At 42.0% G+C, this 18,325-nt stretch overlaps 1 protein-coding gene across 1 annotated transcript; it reads left to right on the top strand.

The window, feature by feature from the left end:
• The first annotated feature begins 1,591 nt into the window (after positions 1-1,591).
• On the top strand, positions 1,592-6,645 carry LOC127482571 (HLA class II histocompatibility antigen, DQ alpha 1 chain). Its single transcript, XM_051854869.3, has 5 exons — positions 1,592-1,731; positions 4,816-5,064; positions 5,503-5,784; positions 6,035-6,209; positions 6,361-6,645. The coding sequence occupies exons 1-4, from the start codon at positions 1,650-1,652 to the stop codon at positions 6,187-6,189; spliced, it is 768 nt and encodes a 255-aa protein (XP_051710829.3). The 5' UTR covers positions 1,592-1,649; the 3' UTR covers positions 6,190-6,209; positions 6,361-6,645.
• Positions 6,646-18,325: the final 11,680 nt, after the last annotated feature.

The raw sequence follows: 18,325 nt of genomic DNA, 5'->3' as shown, positions 1-18,325 counted from the left end.
AGTTGGAATCGGTTTCAAATATGGAGATTCTGCAATCCTCAGACAGCAAATTTACCCAGAGGACATGATTGATAAATCGTAAAAAATGGTGAAAACTTCTTAATCCCCCTCCTGACTTCAGCAGGTACTGTGACTTGTTTTGACAGGTAGAATATAATGGAAGTGATGCTTTCAGTTCTAATTTTAAGTTCAAGAGGCCCTGCTTTTTCGTGAATGAGGGAGCCCTCTATCACCTAGGAACAAGCCTCAGCCAGCCTTGCTGGATCAGCAGCCCACATGGAAAGAAGCCCAGAAATCCTAGCTGAACGAATGCTGCAGACAAGTGAGGGAGCCCGCTGAGCACAACTGTGTTTCCCAGCAACTGTTTAGGGCTTCTGTGCCTCACAAGCTCCTACACACTCACAGTGGCTCAGGGAGAAGGCTCAGTTGCTGAGGTTACAGGCTGTCCCTGGGTAGGCATGATGTTATTATTGTTGTTATCATTCTGAGTATTTGTCATTATACAATATCTATCACTTGAAAATATTTGTCATGTGCCAGGCACTGGACTATGTGAGGGATCTTTGCAAAGTTCATGAAAATATTATGAAAAAAATGCATGAACTTCAAAAAAATTGCTTGCACCAAAATAAATTCATCTTTTAATTCTCATAAATTTCTTGAAGTATCCTTACATTTGAATTTTATCATTTGTGCTTTTTTATAACTTCATGATATTAAATATCATATAATAGTTTTCATCCCACTTTATAAAAAATAGCTCCAAGGCTTAGGTATTTCGAGTAATTTTACCAAGATGGTGCAGCTTATCAAGGCCAGTACTAAAAGATTATTTATTTTATTACAAAGCCCATCTTATTTTTACTTTGATACTCTGGACTCTTTTTTTTTTTTTTAAACACTTTCAGCTACTGCAATACAGTAGAAGTCTTGACACCAAAACACAAAATACAAAGATTACTCAAAACAGGAAAAAAATCTGTATAAAACTCATGCAGTTACTTTGGCATCTCATGGCATTATTACCCCTTTTGCTGCCCTGACAGAAAACACGTGAAGCTTTTGAGAATTTGAGAAGAATTTGGCCAACTGGGTTTATTCAAGTAGAAAAAGCTACTGCCGACAGAGATCACCTGGGTAGGCAGGTCAACTTAAGATCTAGAGGACTCCATGTGCACTGTGGGTACACAAAGAAACACAGCTAACCCACATTCAGAAGCCAGAGAACAGGGAGGGGGTGAGGACTGCCACAGAGGGGAATCAACTCAGGGAAGAATTCTGGGAACCATAACTCAGAAAATCCTGAAGGACAACATATTGCTGACGCATAGTCCCCACCCCCATGCTACTCGCAGACACACACACATGAGAGAAAGCTCTGATTCAGTGTCCTCCCTCCACTCATGGAGAATTCTCTCGGTACACTCTAGAAGCGGGCATCAGAAGCAGGGGATTTCCCTTTTTTGCCTCTGGGCCTCTTGAAACAGGCTCTGCAGCTGGCAACTGAGGTGTCACCATAGGAGATTTTTCTGATTGGCCAAATGCTGACCTGAAGGGGTTTGGTTTGGGTCCTCTTTAGATTAGTTGGCTCAGTCCTCGATTTCTGTGCACCTCAGAGCAGCAGCTGCTGGGACCACCTTGAGAAGAGAATGATTCCCAACAAAGCACTGATCCTGGGGGCCCTTGCCCTGACCACCATGATGAGCCCGTGCAGAGCTGAGGACATTGTGGGTGAGTGCATGGCTGATGGTTGTCCCCTGGAGCTGAAAAAAGAGATAGAAATTGGCTAAGAAATAGTAGAGATTTCCTATCGGCCTTCTCAGTATTAAGAGGTTTAAAAATTATAGCTGTTGCTCTTTTGGGAAACTAAAGCCCCAACCCAGTTTCTTTGCTACCTGTGCTGTTGAGAGTTCCCTAAGGATATTCTTGCATTTATGACAGAGCCAGGGAACGTGGCCTGGAAGTCTCTGTGACACTCGATCATGAATACCTCAAAGTCCAGGGTCATTTCCACAGTGGACCACATTTCATTATTAAATATTTATGAACTATTATTCCCAAATTTCCCTGACCAATGTTTGAAGCTTTTTATATGTCTCCATAATATATTTTGGGTTAAATAGTTCCATGAATTATGTATGCTATACCCACATACAGTTAAGACGTCTTTTTCTCCAGTTTAGATTTGGACACAGTGCTGAGAACTGGCATCAGTGGGGAATGAGTTAGCATTCCAGGAGACACAGTCCAGCTTTAGTTGTGACTTTACCACATGGGTCTCTTAAACTCAGTTACCTCATGTGGGTAAGATGGGCATGTCAATATGCTTTATAAATAGTAGAAACACAGCAGTGCCAACACTTACTGATTTTTACTTATTCCTATCACAGATATAACATTGTATTTTTTTCTTTAGCAAAGAAAGGAATATATTCACTTTTCTATTAAAATTGAGAACTTTATGATTAGAATTTTGGTAAATCAAATTATTTTATTTTAAAGTCATTAATACAAATAGCCTGTTCTTCAGCCCATCTAGTAAAGGAAAATGGGCAAGTACAATTATTAATGATTTGCTCCTTTGGGTCTCCCTGCATTGTTGTCCATCTCTTTCCACCCTTTCTCCATGCCATGCTTTGCCTTTCCTTTCAAGATCCATCCCTGACTCTCTGCCATTTTAGAGACATGGATTTTTAAAAAATGAAAGTTGAAAATCAAATAGTTAAAAGGGAAAATGAAATGGATGTTACTCTCATCGTTAGCAAGCTTATTAACCCTGACTACACCCATTCTTACTATGTTTGATAGTAGACGTTCTTCCAGAGCATTTGGCTTATTTGTTCTGCATTTCCTGTCTTCAATATCGCACTTGAATATCTTGGTCAGATTTAACATATCCATTTGACACAGTGGGCACAATGCTGAAGGCCCATGATCCTTATAGGGTTACATAAAAATGTTTAACTCTTTGTAACATTAGAAGAAAAATGAAGTTACATACTGTAATTATCTTTACATTAGTACAATCATAAAACATAATTTTCAGTATTTTTTGAAGAAATAGGTCCATGAAAGCAACAGTACATGGAATTCACAAGTCTTAGTGCACCCTGACTTTCATATGCAGAAGCTGCTACCCATGTGCTCACTAGCCTTATCCCTAATTTCTGTGATCCTCAATAGCAACTATCATTCAATATACATTTTTGAGTGCACAATGAACTAAGTTTTAGGGACTAAGAGATGGAAAGTTGTGCCGTCTGCCCCCTAGTGGTTGCACACACTACTGCTGGAAACAGAATGTAGTGCAAGAAAGCAGAAGGGCTGGTCCCAGGAATATCATGTCCTCCAGCAATGGTGAGCAGCCTAGGACAAGTTCCACGTGAAAAAAAATGATTGCCTATGTTCATGCTAGAAAAGGGAGTCACAATTTATGGTATGTATATGAAGAATTTGTTGGATGCTCTGTTAAGTGATCAACAAAGGTGATCTTGCTGGGTAAAGCAGAGTGAGTCAGAAGAGGACAATAACCTTGGAGAGCAAGGCATTGGAATGAAAGAGTTGGAGGCCGTATTGTGGTCATAGACAAGTTACTGAGAGGACTTAGCTAAGAAATTTGGTGACTAAGCCAAAAAAAAAAAAAACCCTCCAGGATGGAATAGATATATACAGGAAGTTCTAAAACAACAATATCAAAACAGATCCTGGGCTTGGTTTGACTGGCAGATTCTTGTGGAGGTTGTTAAGCTGTACAGCTGTAAATACCCTTACCACAGAACTCACCACACCATATCGTGTCTGCTCCTTTACTTGCCTGACTCAACAGCTAGTCAGTGATTTGTGATGGGAGAGACCTTGCCTGGTTGGTGTTCTCCTTACTCCCTGCTTTGTCTGCCACTTGTTGATATTCAGTAAATGAAGACACAAGGAAAGATGAAATGTTAAACATTCACAGATGTCTTGATAAAATGTACAGTTAGGTGGGTTTAGGAAGAGACAGACTGCATCAGTTGCCATTCTGCTTAGGCATCTTCGGAAATGCACAGTGTCCACTGGAGAAGAGCCTCAACTTACTGAGCCTTCAACTGAGAATAAATGCTGAGTCAGAAAACAGAGAGGAAAAATGGGGTGGTGAATGACAGAAATGTAAAACTGAATAAAGTTTCCATTTTTATTTCAGAGAAACCAGATACTCCACCCTAAGGATCACTACAATTAGCAAAATAGACACCTAGGAGCATTGTTTAGTTTTTATGTATTTTGTAAAGCTGTTGTTGTTTTTTAATACCCTTTTCTATACCTTATAATAGTTATGTAAAACTTTTAAAATAATCAATTCCTGTGCTTTCCTTTGGTTATAAAGAAAAAAAGGAAAGGATGTTGGTATTGAAAATGACCTTCTCTGAGCTGGTTCTGGGAAGAGGAGCCATAGTCAATGTGCTATTAACTGATGAAAAGTTAGGAAGCAGAAGGAAGCAAACTGAATCTCAGAAGCTAAATATTGTGATCATTCATTCATTTCTTCTTCCATCCAGTACAATATTTATCACAAGCTTATAATATGCCAGACACTGAGTTAGAATAGCAGTAAAGAAGATGTGACATTCTGCTCTCGTGGGGCACACGTGATAGTGGGAAAGGCAGACTGCATTCTGACTGGGCAGCTACCAATGCAGGGGAGGCTAAAGCAGACATTGGGAATTTTGTCCAGAGTCTTTGCCAGAGATGAAACCCACAGCATTTGGAAGTGAGTTTCTTTTGTCACTTTGTTTATTAAGTTTTTTTACCTTTTGTGTCTCATCTTTCACTCATCAGCTGACCACGTTGGCTCCTATGGCATAAACGTCTACCAGTCTTATGGTCCCTCTGGCCAGTACACCCATGAATTTGATGGAGATGAGCAGTTCTATGTAGACCTGGATAAGAAGGAGACTATCTGGAGGCTTCCTGAGTTTAGCAGATTTGCAAGTTTTGATCCACAGGGTGCACTGGGAAACATAGCCACAGAAAAATACAACTTGGACATCATCATTAAACGCTCCAACTCTACTGCTGCTGTCAACAGTAAGTGTCACCATCTTGAATCCATCCCTTCATAACAGGTCTCTCTCCCTTCTTCCCTAAGGATAGATACCCACTCATCCTTATATAAAACTATCTCCTTTCCAAGGAGGCCCAAGATCTTCTTGCAGTTATTACTGAACTCCTATCCTCTCTCATCTCAAAATTCAAATATTTCCATGTAATACCAAGTCCTTCTCTCATAAGTATTTCCTTGCCTCCTTCAAGAAGTCCCCTAGTTCTAAAACCTTAATAAGCATTCCACAGTAGGGCACATTGCTGAAACATTGGCAATTGCCAGTGTTTCCCAAGCAGAAGGGAAATAAGAGCTCTTCAACTATCAGTTGGGAAGTTCTGGTGGGAGGGCTTCTCCGTGGTGCAGTGCAGAAGCCCAGGACAGAGCTACCAGCAACTCACACCACTGCTGTTTCCTCACCACAGAAGTTCCTGAGGTGACAGTGTTCTCCAAGGCCCCTGTGAGGCTGGGGCAGCCCAACACCCTCATCTGTCTTGTGGACAACATCTTTCCTCCTGTGATCAACATCTCGTGGTTGATCAATGGGCACCCAGTCACAGAAGGTGTTTTTGAGACCAGCTTCCTCTCCAAGAGTGATCACACCTTCTTCAAAATCGGCTACCTCACCTTCCTCCCTTCTGCTGATGATATTTACGACTGCAGAGTGGAGCACTGGGGCCTGGAGAAGCCACTTCTGAGACACTGGGGTAGGTATAAGTTCTGCTTCTTTTTGATGCCTTCTTGCCTATCAGGTCAAAAACATCCTGCCTTTTAGCCCATAACTCGCATGTTCCAAAACTTGTCTTCCATACTTTTAGAAGGGGTTCTAATGATAAACTTTGTTCTGCTTCCTAAGCCTGGTGCTTCTTTTCTTTGCAGAACTCCCCTACCCTATTCCACAGATAGATTCACAAACCCATACTCTGTATTCTGACCTCTGCAACTTCACTTTCACAGAACCTGAGATCCCAGCCCCCATGTCAGAGCTGACAGAGACTGTGGTCTGCGCCCTGGGGTTGGCTGTGGGCCTCGTGGGCATCATAGTAGGCACCATCCTCATCATCCGAGGACTGCGCTCAGGTGGTGCCTCCCGACAGCAAGGACCCTTGTGAATCACACCCTGGTAGTGAAGGTAAGGATTCAGCCACAAAAAAAGGAAGAACAAAAGTGGGCGGATGTTGTAGACATAAATATGGTTGTAAAGTTGTAGGATAATTGGAAAATGGCATGATGATGGCACAGAAAGCCCCTCAATCAGTCTCATGTCTGTCCCATTTTTACAGGTACATTGCCCATCTACAAAAGCAGAAGAGTCGATGTGCTGGATAACCTAGCACTATTTTCTGGCCTGGTTCATCACATTTTGTGTCTCTTCCAATCATTTCTCTTCTCACCTCTTTTATGGACTTCAGATGCTACATTCACCCAGAGTTCACTTATGCTTGGAATTCTTCCCTCAATTTTCTTTCCTCAAGTGTTACCTAATGTGAGATTCCTTAAGGTAGTCCTTCCAGCTACATAATCCCTCAGTGACCCAAATATGAAGGCAATAAATATCCCCTAATAAATCTGTTGTTCAATTTTTTTTCCTGATTTTCATCTCAAGTCTGACTAAGACTGTGACTAAGGGTATGAAATAGTCCACTTTCATCACTTAACAAAAATACCTACAACAAGCTTCTTGGGAGAGAAAGGGTTTATTTTGACTTACACAGTTTGGAGGTCACAGTTCAAGATCAGACAGCCCTATAACCTGATATCTGGTGGAGGTTGGCAGCATTGGATACAGAGGTAGAGAATGGATCACATGGTGAACCAGGAAAGAGAAACAGCCAGGCCAAAGTTGTACTCATATAACCACTCCCTCAGGATAACCACCCCACAAAGGGCATGCCCCTAGTGACCCAAAGACCTCCACTAGACCCTTCTCTCAGATGCCATAATTAGATAAGTCTTTGCCCTTAATCCATCCACTTTAACACAACCACAACGCTGCAGAGTTTAAACCTCTGCATGAGTTTGGGGGAAACTATTTCTCTTCAATCCATAACATAATAGAAAACTCTTACAGTTCAGGATCTTTTAATCTCATTTCTCAGATCATGTTCCATGCTCTGTAACACAACAACCAAGTATAACCTGCTAATAACTGTTTGTAGATCTTAGCAGAGGCTAACATTTCTCTCCTCCTGTGGTCTGAATACTTTTCCTCTGCCACCCATAAGGAAAGGGGACACAGATTGGTGTCTCCTCACAGGGGGCACCAAATGTAAGACAAAAGGGTGCAGAAACAGAGAGAAGACAGGATATGAACTCACAGCCAGACTGCTCACAGACCAAACGCATGTCAGAGGGCTCAGACTCTAGGGGCTGGGCTTTTTTATTTCTCAGGTGGACAAGGGGTCCAAAGTGTAGTGGGGCAGTTGATAGAGATGAATTCCTTCATACAGGTTCTTTAAGTTTGGCCTGCTGGCTTCCAAACCTGGGGAATAATGCAAGGGGTGGGGAACAATATCATGTGAGACTGAATTGGGATTCAGGAATAAGGAATAAACTCAGGGACTTCAAAGGATATAGGGATAAGGGATAAATGCTGATTTTATCTATCTTTTGGGCAATGAGCTAGAATGGCTGAGGCTGATGTCTTTGTTCTATCACAACCCCCACCCACCCACCCAATTCAGGCATCAATGAAGCTAATACATGCCCTCTCTCCATGGTTTGGCTTTTGATAGCAGATATTTAAAATCCTAAAAATCTTATACTAAATATACTTATGCTTATTTTAATATAGCTTTTAAGTTACTGCAGAAAAATAAGAGAAAACAATTTTGAACCTCAAAAGAATCTCAAAAGAACCAGATGTCAAAATATTAGTACCAAAAGTCAAATTTGGTAGTCAAAACTTTAGATTTGTGAAAAATGCATGGTGATAGTAGAAATTTTCCTCTCCTGAGGATGAAAGCATTCTGTATATAGGAAAATAAATGTAATCAGAAGAGCAACAGAATAAGACAAGGATGTGAGCATTGGGAAGAACCAAAGACATTGCCCTCACTTACAACTGGTAATGATGGAAAAAGTAATAAGGGTAAAAAACGAAAATATATTTAGGGATCCTAGTTGAAGAGGCCTAGGTGGAGTACTTTCTTAGATAGGGCCCTGAGAAATAATCATATAGACTTCCCCATGCCACCATGGATGTCAGACACAGTAGCGTGAGTGGTGCCACAGGTGCTTCTAGGCAGATAATTCTAAATCAGGCCCATGTACCCCCATGTTTATTGCAGCTCAATTTACAATAGCTAAGATATGGAATCAACCCAGATGTCCATCAACTGAAGACTAAATTAAGAAATTATGGTATATATACACTATCGAATACTACACAATGGTTAAAAAAAAAAAGAAATCCTGTCATTTGCAACAAAATGGATGCAACTGGAAACCATTATACTTTGTGAAATCAGCCAGTTCCAAAATGAAAAATACCATGCTTTCCTTGATCTGTGGTATCTAACAGAGTACCTAAAAGGCAGTCTACTGAAGTGAAATTAACACTTGAGATGTGATGATTTTGAACAGCCCTTTCTCAACTGTTGGGGAAGAGTGGGTTTTTTTTCTTCATACTATTTGTTGAATGCTTTTCTTAGTGTAGGGTTAGCCTTATGAGTATAAAGTTAACTGAAAATATATCCTTGTAATAAATAAGAATGAGAATAGGAGAGAGAGGAAGAAGAAGGGTGGGAGTTCAGGCAGGAGGGAGGGTAGGGTGGAAAGAATCACTATGTTCCTAAATTTGTATACATGAAATGCATGAAGTATGTATACCTTAAATAAAATTTTAAAAAATTAAAAATAAAAATAGGAAAAAGAAGCACCAATATTGTGGCACAGTGAGTTAAGCTACTGCCTAGGATGCCAATATCATATATTGGAGTTCTGGTTCAAGTCCATGCTGCTTTGCTTCTGATCCAGTTCCCATTAATGCACCTGGGAAAACAGCAGAAGTTGGCCCAAGTGCTTGGGCCCCTGCCACCCATGTGGGAGACTTGGACTTGGATGAAGTTACAGGCCTGAATTCTGCCTGGCCCAGTCCTAATTTTTGTGGCCATCTGGGAAGTGAACCAGTAGATGGAAGATTCTCTCTCTCTCTCTCTCTCTCTCTCTCTCCTTCCCTCTCTCCCTCCCCCTCTGTCACTCTGCCTTTCAAACAAATAAATAAATAAATAATAGACAAAGGAATTGGAAAGTCACTTTTCAAAAAAAGACACACAAATGGCCAACAAGCTTATAAAAAATGCTCAATATCTCTAATCATTAGAGAAATGCTTAGCTGTTATCAGACCTATTAGATTGACTATTAGCAAAACATATAAAAATGTTACATCATCATGTGCTATCACATCTGCTATTAGATTGGCTATCAGCAAAAACATAACAAGTGTTTCTGAGGATATGGAGAAAAAGGAACCCCTAGATATTGTTGGTGGGAATGTGAATTAGTACAGCCATTGTGGAAAACAGTATGGAGATCGCTTAAAAAAATAAAAACAGAATTACCATATGATCCAACAATACAACTACTGGACATATATCCAAAGAAATTGGAATCTGTTTGCTAAAAATGTGCCTGCATTCCATATTCACTACAGAATTATCCACAATAGTCAAGATAGGAAATAATCTAACTGTTCATCAATGAATGAACGAATGCTTAAAAAAATGTCAGAAGAGGGCGAATATTGTAGCACAGTGGGGAAAGCCATCGCCTGCAATACTGGCATCCCATATGAGAATCTGCTCAAGTCTGACTGCTCCATTTCTGATCCAGCTCCCATCCTGAAGATGGCCCAGGAACTTGGCCCCTGCCACCCATGTAGAACAGGATAGAGCTTCCATTTTGGCTTGTTGGGGAGTGAATGAGTGGATAGATTTCTCTCTGTGTCTCTCCCTCTGTCTCTATAACTTTCAAATAAAGTGTCAGAAGAAAGATAGATAGATGATAGACAGATAGATAATTGATAGATGGATAGACTGTTAATAAATGGCAAATTGCAACGTAGATGAGCCTAGAGAACATTTTGTTACATGAAACAAACCAGGCACAGAGAGAAAAATATTGCATGATTTCACTTATATGTGACAGTCTAAATTGTCAAACTCATAGTAGAGAGTAGAATAGAGATTACCAGAGGTTTGTGGGGGTGAAAGTGGAAAGGAAAGACACCTTGGTCAATGACTACAAAGTTGTAGTTATATAGAAGGAATATGCCCTAGTGTTCTACTGCACAGCAAGGTGACTACAGTTACTAATAATGAATTGTGTATTTTAAATAATTAAATGATAGATTCAAGTGTTTTCATCACAGAAAATGATACTTGATTTGATTTGATCATCCTACAATGTATACAAATACTGAAACATCATATTGTGTCCCATAAATACACAAAATTATTACTTGTTGACTAAAACTTAAACTTCTTAAAAATCAATTGGTGCTTTTATTTTCTGGGATCCCAGTGAAAAATCCCATATCAAATGTTAACACAGGGATTTAAACAACAAAATCCAGAATACAGGCAATTTTACAAGACAAACAATTCCGTTTCTTCAACATATAAACTTCAAAGAAAAAGAACAGAAAAAGAAACTAGTTACTAAAAAAAGATTAAAGGATATATCAGCCGAATACCACATTTTGTATATGTATTCAAACAAAACAACTATCAAATGTTTTTATGAGATACTAAGAAAAATTGTCACTAATTGTATGGAGAAATTATTCATAAAATTTTGAATGTGGTAATGGCATTGTTGTGTTTTTATAAAGTCACTATGTTTTAGATTTTCATAACAATATAATTATTGGGGCACAGGAGGTTAAAGCCCCAGTCTGCAGTGCCGGCATCCCATATGGGCACTGATTCAAGTCCCAGCTGCTCCACTTCCAATCCAGCTCTCTGCTGTGGCCTGGGAAAGCAGTGGAGACGGCCCAAGTCCTTGGGCCCCTGCACCTGCATGGGAGACCCAGAAGAAGCTCCTGGCTCCTGCCTTTGGATTGCTCAGCTGCAGCTGTTGTGGCCAGTTGGGGAGTGAACCAGCAGATGGAAGACCTCTCTCTATCTCTGCCTCTCCTTCTCACTCTGTGTAACTCTGACTTTCAAATAAATAAATACATCTTTAAAATATATATAATTATTGATGAAATTACATTATGTCTGGAATTATCTTCCAAACAATCTATGTCCTTATGAAAGTAAGTAGGTAGATTTATAAAACTGCTCATGATGGGTTGTTCATGCATACTATTCTCCATTATATGTAGTTAAAATTTTCCATAACAGTATTTTGATATTTTGGAAAATCTAAAACAAAATAGGTAAAGAAGCATTCTGTTTGATGTTATATTGATTTTTAAGGTTGTAATCATTTTTATCACTTTTAGAAAATCCTAAATCCAAATCCTGTTTTAGACTATATGAAGCACTCAGAAATGTACTCCAAAACAAGGTATATGCAACAAGAAATAAGAACAAAGTGATCGGAGCTGGCACCATGGCGCAGTAGGTTAATCCTCTGCCTGCGGAGCTCCAGCCGTTGTGGCCATTTGGGGAGTGAATCAACAGATCGAAGACCCTTCTCTCTGTCTCTCCCTCTCATTGTCTGTAACTCTACCTGCTGCTCCTCCGCACGCGGAGGAGCCGCACCGGACCGGGCGCTTGTTGTTCCCCTTTCTTTACAAGTCCTTTCTATAGTAAAGTAAGAATAAGTAAACAGCAAACTCCCAAAGCAAGAATGAGTAGAGAGAAATGAGAAAGAACGAAGTAACGAACTTCCCCGCGAACTCTCCAACGCACTCTCCAACCAACCCACACCACCATGCCGTCTCTCTCCTCCTATATAGTCCTCTCCACCAATCCCAACTCGGCTGCCCACACGCCGAGCACGCCGCTCTCCTCCAATCAGGAGCAGCTCCTGCAGCTTGTCAAGTTGGTGAGAGGCAGCTGGGTAGAAGCTGTTTACTTCTCTCCCAGCGCCATATTGTGGGAGAGCAGATGCATAGAATAAGTCTTAATTCCAGTAACAGTATAGTCCGAATTGCTCCCCACAGATCCCCCTTTCTTTTTATTTTTTTGGCGTTGATACGCGCCTGTGTAAAGTTCAGTGTGATCTTCATGCTATTGACTCTTGTTTGTCGTGCTACTTCAGAGTTTGTTGAAAAATGTCCCGTATTCCAAAGATCTCAGGGATTGGTTATTCATTGTTTTCTTCCTCAAATGGAGTTTTCTTCTTCTAGATCTTCTGCTGGCAGGTTTATCAACCGAATTCTTCTCTCAGGGGTCCATATTGGTTGTGCCGCACCCTGTGGAAAAAAACAAACGGCGCCTCGTACTCTTCTGAGTAAGGGGAACGGGCCTTTCCATTGGTTGTCCTGTAAATCCTTCCACATTACCCACTGTATTGATTCCTTATCAGCTGATTGAGTATGCATTTCTGCAGGTGTTTTACCGTTCTTTTTCTTGTTCAAAAAATTAATTGTATAAAGAGCTAGGGCCAAGACGTCCTTGTTGGATGTGGCCATTTCCCCTATTCCCCCTTTTTGTTTAATTATTAAATTTTTTAAATATAAGTGAGCGCGTTCTACCACAGCTTGCCCCTGTGGATTGTATGGAATACCGGTAATATGGGAGATTCCGAATTCTTTCAAAAATGCAGCAAAACGCTTTGATGTATACGCTGGGCCGTTATCCGTTTTGATCACATGAGGAACTCCCCAGGCTGCAAAAGCCTGCAAGCAGTGTTGGATTACTTGTTGTACTCCTTCTTTATTCATGGCTGTGGCCATAATTACACCTGAGTATGTATCTACAGTGACGTGAACACAGCTTTGTCGCCCAAAAGAGGGGATATGTGTAACGTCCATCTGCCAGATATGTCCTGGTTTAAGGCCACGGGGATTGGCTCCCGCAGGAATCTTTGGAACTATGGTAACAACGCACTTTTCACAGGATCTAATGATATCTTCTGCTTGCTTGCGGGGAATATTAAATTTAAAACTTAAAGTGTGGGTGTTAACATGCCATTTAGAGTGATATTCTTTAGCTTGTTCCAAAGCGGTGCATGCAAGCAAGAATCTTGAATAGTGATCTGCCATCATGTTTCCTCGAGTAAGTGGGCCAGGTAAATTAGAATGAGCTCTTATGTGGCCTATGTAAATAGCATGCTCTCTTTGATTTAATAACCCCTGAATTTCACTTAGATAAGAATAGACTGAGGAGGATTTAAGAATAAGGCACTGTGTAGCGAGCATCTGAACTGCATTCACCACATATGCACTATCAGACAAAATATTCATGGGTGCGCTCTCTCTGCGTAATACTGTTGCGATAATAGCTAATTCTGCATGTTGTGGAGAAGGGGATGCTGTTAAAACAAAATATCATTGATTGTTAAATATAGCTGCTCCTGTTCCGCCTTTAGCTCCATCCGTAAATACGGTAACTGCCCCTTGAATTGGATCCCTTCGCACCTTCTGCACCCGTTTTATTGAAACCTGTGTGCAGAAGTTAACAAATGGATGGCGAGGGTAGTGATTGTCAATCTCTATTTGTAGAATGAGAACTATGTATGCCCATTGCCAGCATTCCCTTGTAAAGGCTTCTACTGCCTCTTGAGCAAAGGGAACTACACATCGCTTTGGAGTCTTCCCCGCCATTTCTGTCGCCTTTTTTATTGCTGTTAATATTAAATCAGCCACCGCAATGCCTTGGGTGTATAGTACACGCGGTGCATGTGAATGTGGGTATACAAACAACAAGGGTCCTCCTTGCCAAATGACTGCAAAGGGATACAGCTGTTCCATAAAAATTAATATTTCTAGGGCTTGTTGTGGATCACATCTTTCCATCTGCATTGCTTTAATTTGTTTTTCAATTTTCTGTAACGCCAAGCGGGCTTCTATTGTCAATCTACGAGGGGAATCAAGCTGGGCATCTCCTTCTAAAATATTGAATAATGGCATCATATCTTCGGTAGTTAATTTACAATAGGGCCTCAACCAATTTAAATTGCCACATAATTTTTGGAAGTCATTAAGGGTCTGTAACCCATCTATTGCAATTTCAAATTCTAATGGGGTTACCTTTTCAGAAGTTACTTTAAGTCCTAAGTACTGTACTACTTCCCCTTTTTGTATTTTCTCTGGCGCTACTTGTAACCCAACTTTTTCCAAATATAATAGCAGCAGCTTATATGCTTCCATTAGGTGACTTTCACTTTCAGCCGTTATTAACAAGTCATCCATGTAGTGTAAAATTTGTACTTTTGGGCACTGTTGTCGAACCGGCTCTACTGCCTGGTCAACATATAGCTGGCATATGGCAGGACTGTTGGTCATTCCTTGGGGAAGCACCTTCCATTCATATCTTTTGTCGGGACCTTGATGATTAATGGAAGGTACGGTGAAAGCAAACCTCTGAGTGTCTTGTTCATGTAGAGGTATGCTAAAAAAGCAGTCCTTCAGATCGAGTACTATTAGTGGCCAATGCTTTGGAATCATAGTAGGAACCGGGAGTCCGGGTTGCAATGCCCCCATGGGTTGCATCTGCTGATTAACAGCCCGTAAATCATGCAACAACCGGTATTTCCCTGATTTTTTCTTTATCACGAATATTGGCGTATTCCATGGGGAGGTTGATGGTTGCAAATGGCCTGCCTCTAATTGTTGTGATACTATATCATTTACCGCAGCCAACTTTTCCTGGGTAAGGGGCCACTGTGGTATCCACTTTGGCTTGTTGTCCAGCCATGACAATGGCAGCGGCTGCATCTCAGTGGCCCCCACGAAAAACCCGTGTCCTGTCTTTTAAAATCGCCTTTGGGCTGGGCTAGGTCCCTTCTGCCTTCTCTGGAGCCTAATCCTCTCTCCTGATATCCCTTTTTATACATAATACGCCGTCCTGTAGAACTCTCCAATTGATCCTCATTTGTTAACGTCAGTCCCAATTGTTCTAAAATGTCTCTTCCCCATAATGTGATGGGGAGTGCACTAACATAAGGTTGCACATTTCCCTTGTTCCCTTCTTGATCCTGCCAATGAAGCACCTGAGCACTCCTTGATGGTGTCATGGCCGCACCTAGGCCTACTAAAGTATTATCTCCTGGCTGAAGGGGCCATGACTTCGGCCAATCATTTTCCGAAATTATACTTACATCCGCACCTGTGTCTAGCAGGCCCTGAATCGACTTTCCTCTAATGGTTAAGGTCCACAGAGGTCGATCTGCTAGAGATAGGGACAAGGCTGCAAATTTCTCCCCTTGGGGTCCATTAACATCCTGCGCTCCAATCATGATCAGTATTTGAGCCACAGGTTCTTCTGGTTTGATTTGAATAATACCCTTTGTAGATTGTATTAGCACTTTTAACTTATCAAAAGGTAATTGAATGACTCCGGTGATGACCATTAGGCCTCTCAAAGCATTTGTTTCTTTTCCTACGATTATTCCAAGTCCGTTATGCTCCGCTGAAATTGTTTCTGCCCTCACCTCTATGGCTTGTGGCCCCATTTGAGGTGTCAGTACCGAATATTCGGTGGCTCGTAACTCTGCGCGGTAAATATTTGGTTTTGGGACCGTGGCACCCACCGATTGTTTTGGCCCCGGGGTGCAGGGGCCCACATTCCGTTTTTTTGCTGTTGACCATATACACCTGATCTTCTTATGGGGCCTGGCTCATTGGGCATCCTCAGGGGATTGCCTGCGCTGTTTATTTTAAAGTAACATTCACTGACCCAATGATTTCCTCTTCTACAGCGTGGGCAAAGGCCTGGTCTTCTCGAGTTCTCTATGCCCTGCCGATCTCGGGCTGGAAATCTGGCCCTACATTCCCTCATTAGATGCCCTTCTCGACCACATCTAAAGCATATACGTCCCCTCATGTTCTGTCTAAATTGTCGGGTTACTGCTACTGCAGCATGTGATCCAGAAACTACATCATCCATGACATCCCTACAGATTTTCAAAAAGGTAGGGATGTCCTTATGCTGCCATGGTCTAAGAGCTTCCCGACATGTTTTATTGGCCTGTTCATACGCCAATCTTTTGACTAAGGGCATTGCTTCTTCCACGGTTTCGAAAATGTTTCCTGCTGCTTCCATTAATCGGTTCACGAAATCAGCGTAAGGTTCGGTAGGGCCCTGTACTATCTTAGTTAGGCTGTGTCTTACTTCTCCTTTTCTGGGTATCACCTTCCAGGCTCTTCTTGCTATCTCTCTCACCTGTAAGAGGACAGCTGTTGGTAATCGGGCCTGCTCATCGGGACTGGCAAATCGCCCTTCTCCATTTAACATTTCCTCATCCCATGCTTGATTCCCTGTTTGATAGTTCTGCTTTGAATATTCTCGCGCAAATTCTTTATAAGCAGCTAGCCATAAGAGGAAGTCACCCCCGCCTAACACCGCCTTTACTAAGTTTCTCCAATCCTCAGGTATTAGGCCTTGCTGCCCAATGTTATCAAGGATTGCCTGAGTGTAACTTGCATGGGGCCCATACAATTGTACTGATTGCTGCAACTCTTTAAGTAATTTATGGTCAAGAGGCGTCCATCCCCTGTTTCCCTGTGGATCCTGAATTACAGGAAACACCTGGCCTGGTTCCTGGTACTGCTCCCAAGCAGGTTTTCTATAAACAGCTCCCCTTTGCTTGTTTTCGGTTCTTGGCCTTTCTAGCTCCTCCTGCATACCTACTCCCTCCATCACTCCTTCTTCCTCCCACTCTTCTTCAATCTCATATGGAAAAAAGGGGCTTTTCTTTACAGGAGGAAACTTTGGTAGTACCAATGGGCGATACCGGGGTGGTGATTCATCCTTTATGGTTGAATTTGCCAGCCTTGTATGGCCAGGATATATTCTTGGCATCTCTCTCAGGGGCGAGGTTCCCTCCTCGGCTTCCTTCTCCCCCCCATAAGCTTCCTGGCTCTCTAAATCCTTCTTTGATTTTCTTCTCACTTGTTCGTTACAATAGTTGCTCGCCTGGCTGCCCTGCCATAATTCTTCCTGCATTTCACTCCCCTCATTAAGCAACAACTCGATCCCTTCCGTGGGGTTCTGAAGCACCTGATCAACGAGTTGCCACAGCTTCAGCACTTCTATCGGTTCCCCAGCCTCGCGCATTTTCCGTCCCACCTGCCTCCACTGCTGTGGAAACCAGGGGGACGTCTCTACGATTGCTCTTACGAATGCATGAATTTTCCTCCCCCCTCGTTTCCCTTGCTTAGAGGAAAAGCTGCGAGGAGGTGGGGAGTAGGAAGAGAGAGAGAGAGAGAGAAACCATATTTAGCCCATAGATGATCTTTAGGGAGAAACAGAGGATGGTGCCCAGCAGGAGGAAGAGGTAGCCAGTGGGCAAAGAGTAGCCAAAGAACTCCATTGTCTGTACCGTCTGTGACATGTTGGAGCAGTGGGCGCAATGGAAGACTGAGTCTCCCAGACGTTCCCAGTTAATACCTCCTTCCTAGCTTCTAATTTTCTTCCCCCGTGGCTTTTTTCCTAGGTTTTAACTAGCTTTTCACCGGCACTCTTTCCTTCCGGCCTTCCCCTAGGCTCTTTGCTAGTCTCTCTCTCCAGTAATTTCCCACTTCTTCCCGGTCTTTCCCTCCTAGGTTTCCTATCCGAGTCACGGAGCCACTTGCTGCTCCTCCGCACGCGGAGGAGCCGCACCGGACCGGGCGCTTGTTGTTCCCCTTTCTTTACAAGTCCTTTCTATAGTAAAGTAAGAATAAGTAAACAGCAAACTCCCAAAGCAAGAATGAGTAGAGAGAAATGAGAAAGAACGAAGTAACGAACTTCCCCGCGAACTCTCCAACGCACTCTCCAACCAACCCACACCACCATGCCGTCTCTCTCCTCCTATATAGTCCTCTCCACCAATCCCAACTCGGCTGCCCACACGCCGAGCACGCCGCTCTCCTCCAATCAGGAGCAGCTCCTGCAGCTTGTCAAGTTGGTGAGAGGCAGCTGGGTAGAAGCTGTTTACTTCTCTCCCAGCGCCATATTGTGGGAGAGCAGATGCATAGAATAAATCTTAATTCCAGTAACAGTATAGTCCGAATTGCTCCCCACATCTACCCTCTTAAACAAATAAATAAAAAAATCTTAAAAAAAGAATAAAATGATCTTTGCTTTATTATTGACTGGACTAAGCTCAAATTCTGAATATATTTATATTAATTCAATCATTCATGAGAC

This window comes from Oryctolagus cuniculus, chromosome 5, assembly GCF_051225735.1.
Source record: "Oryctolagus cuniculus isolate XC-2025 breed Fujian yellow rabbit chromosome 5, ASM5122573v1, whole genome shotgun sequence".
Taxonomy (NCBI): domain Eukaryota; kingdom Metazoa; phylum Chordata; class Mammalia; order Lagomorpha; family Leporidae; genus Oryctolagus; species Oryctolagus cuniculus.
The sequence above is the reverse complement of the archived record's forward strand: the minus strand, read 5'-3'. Positions and strand labels throughout refer to the sequence as shown.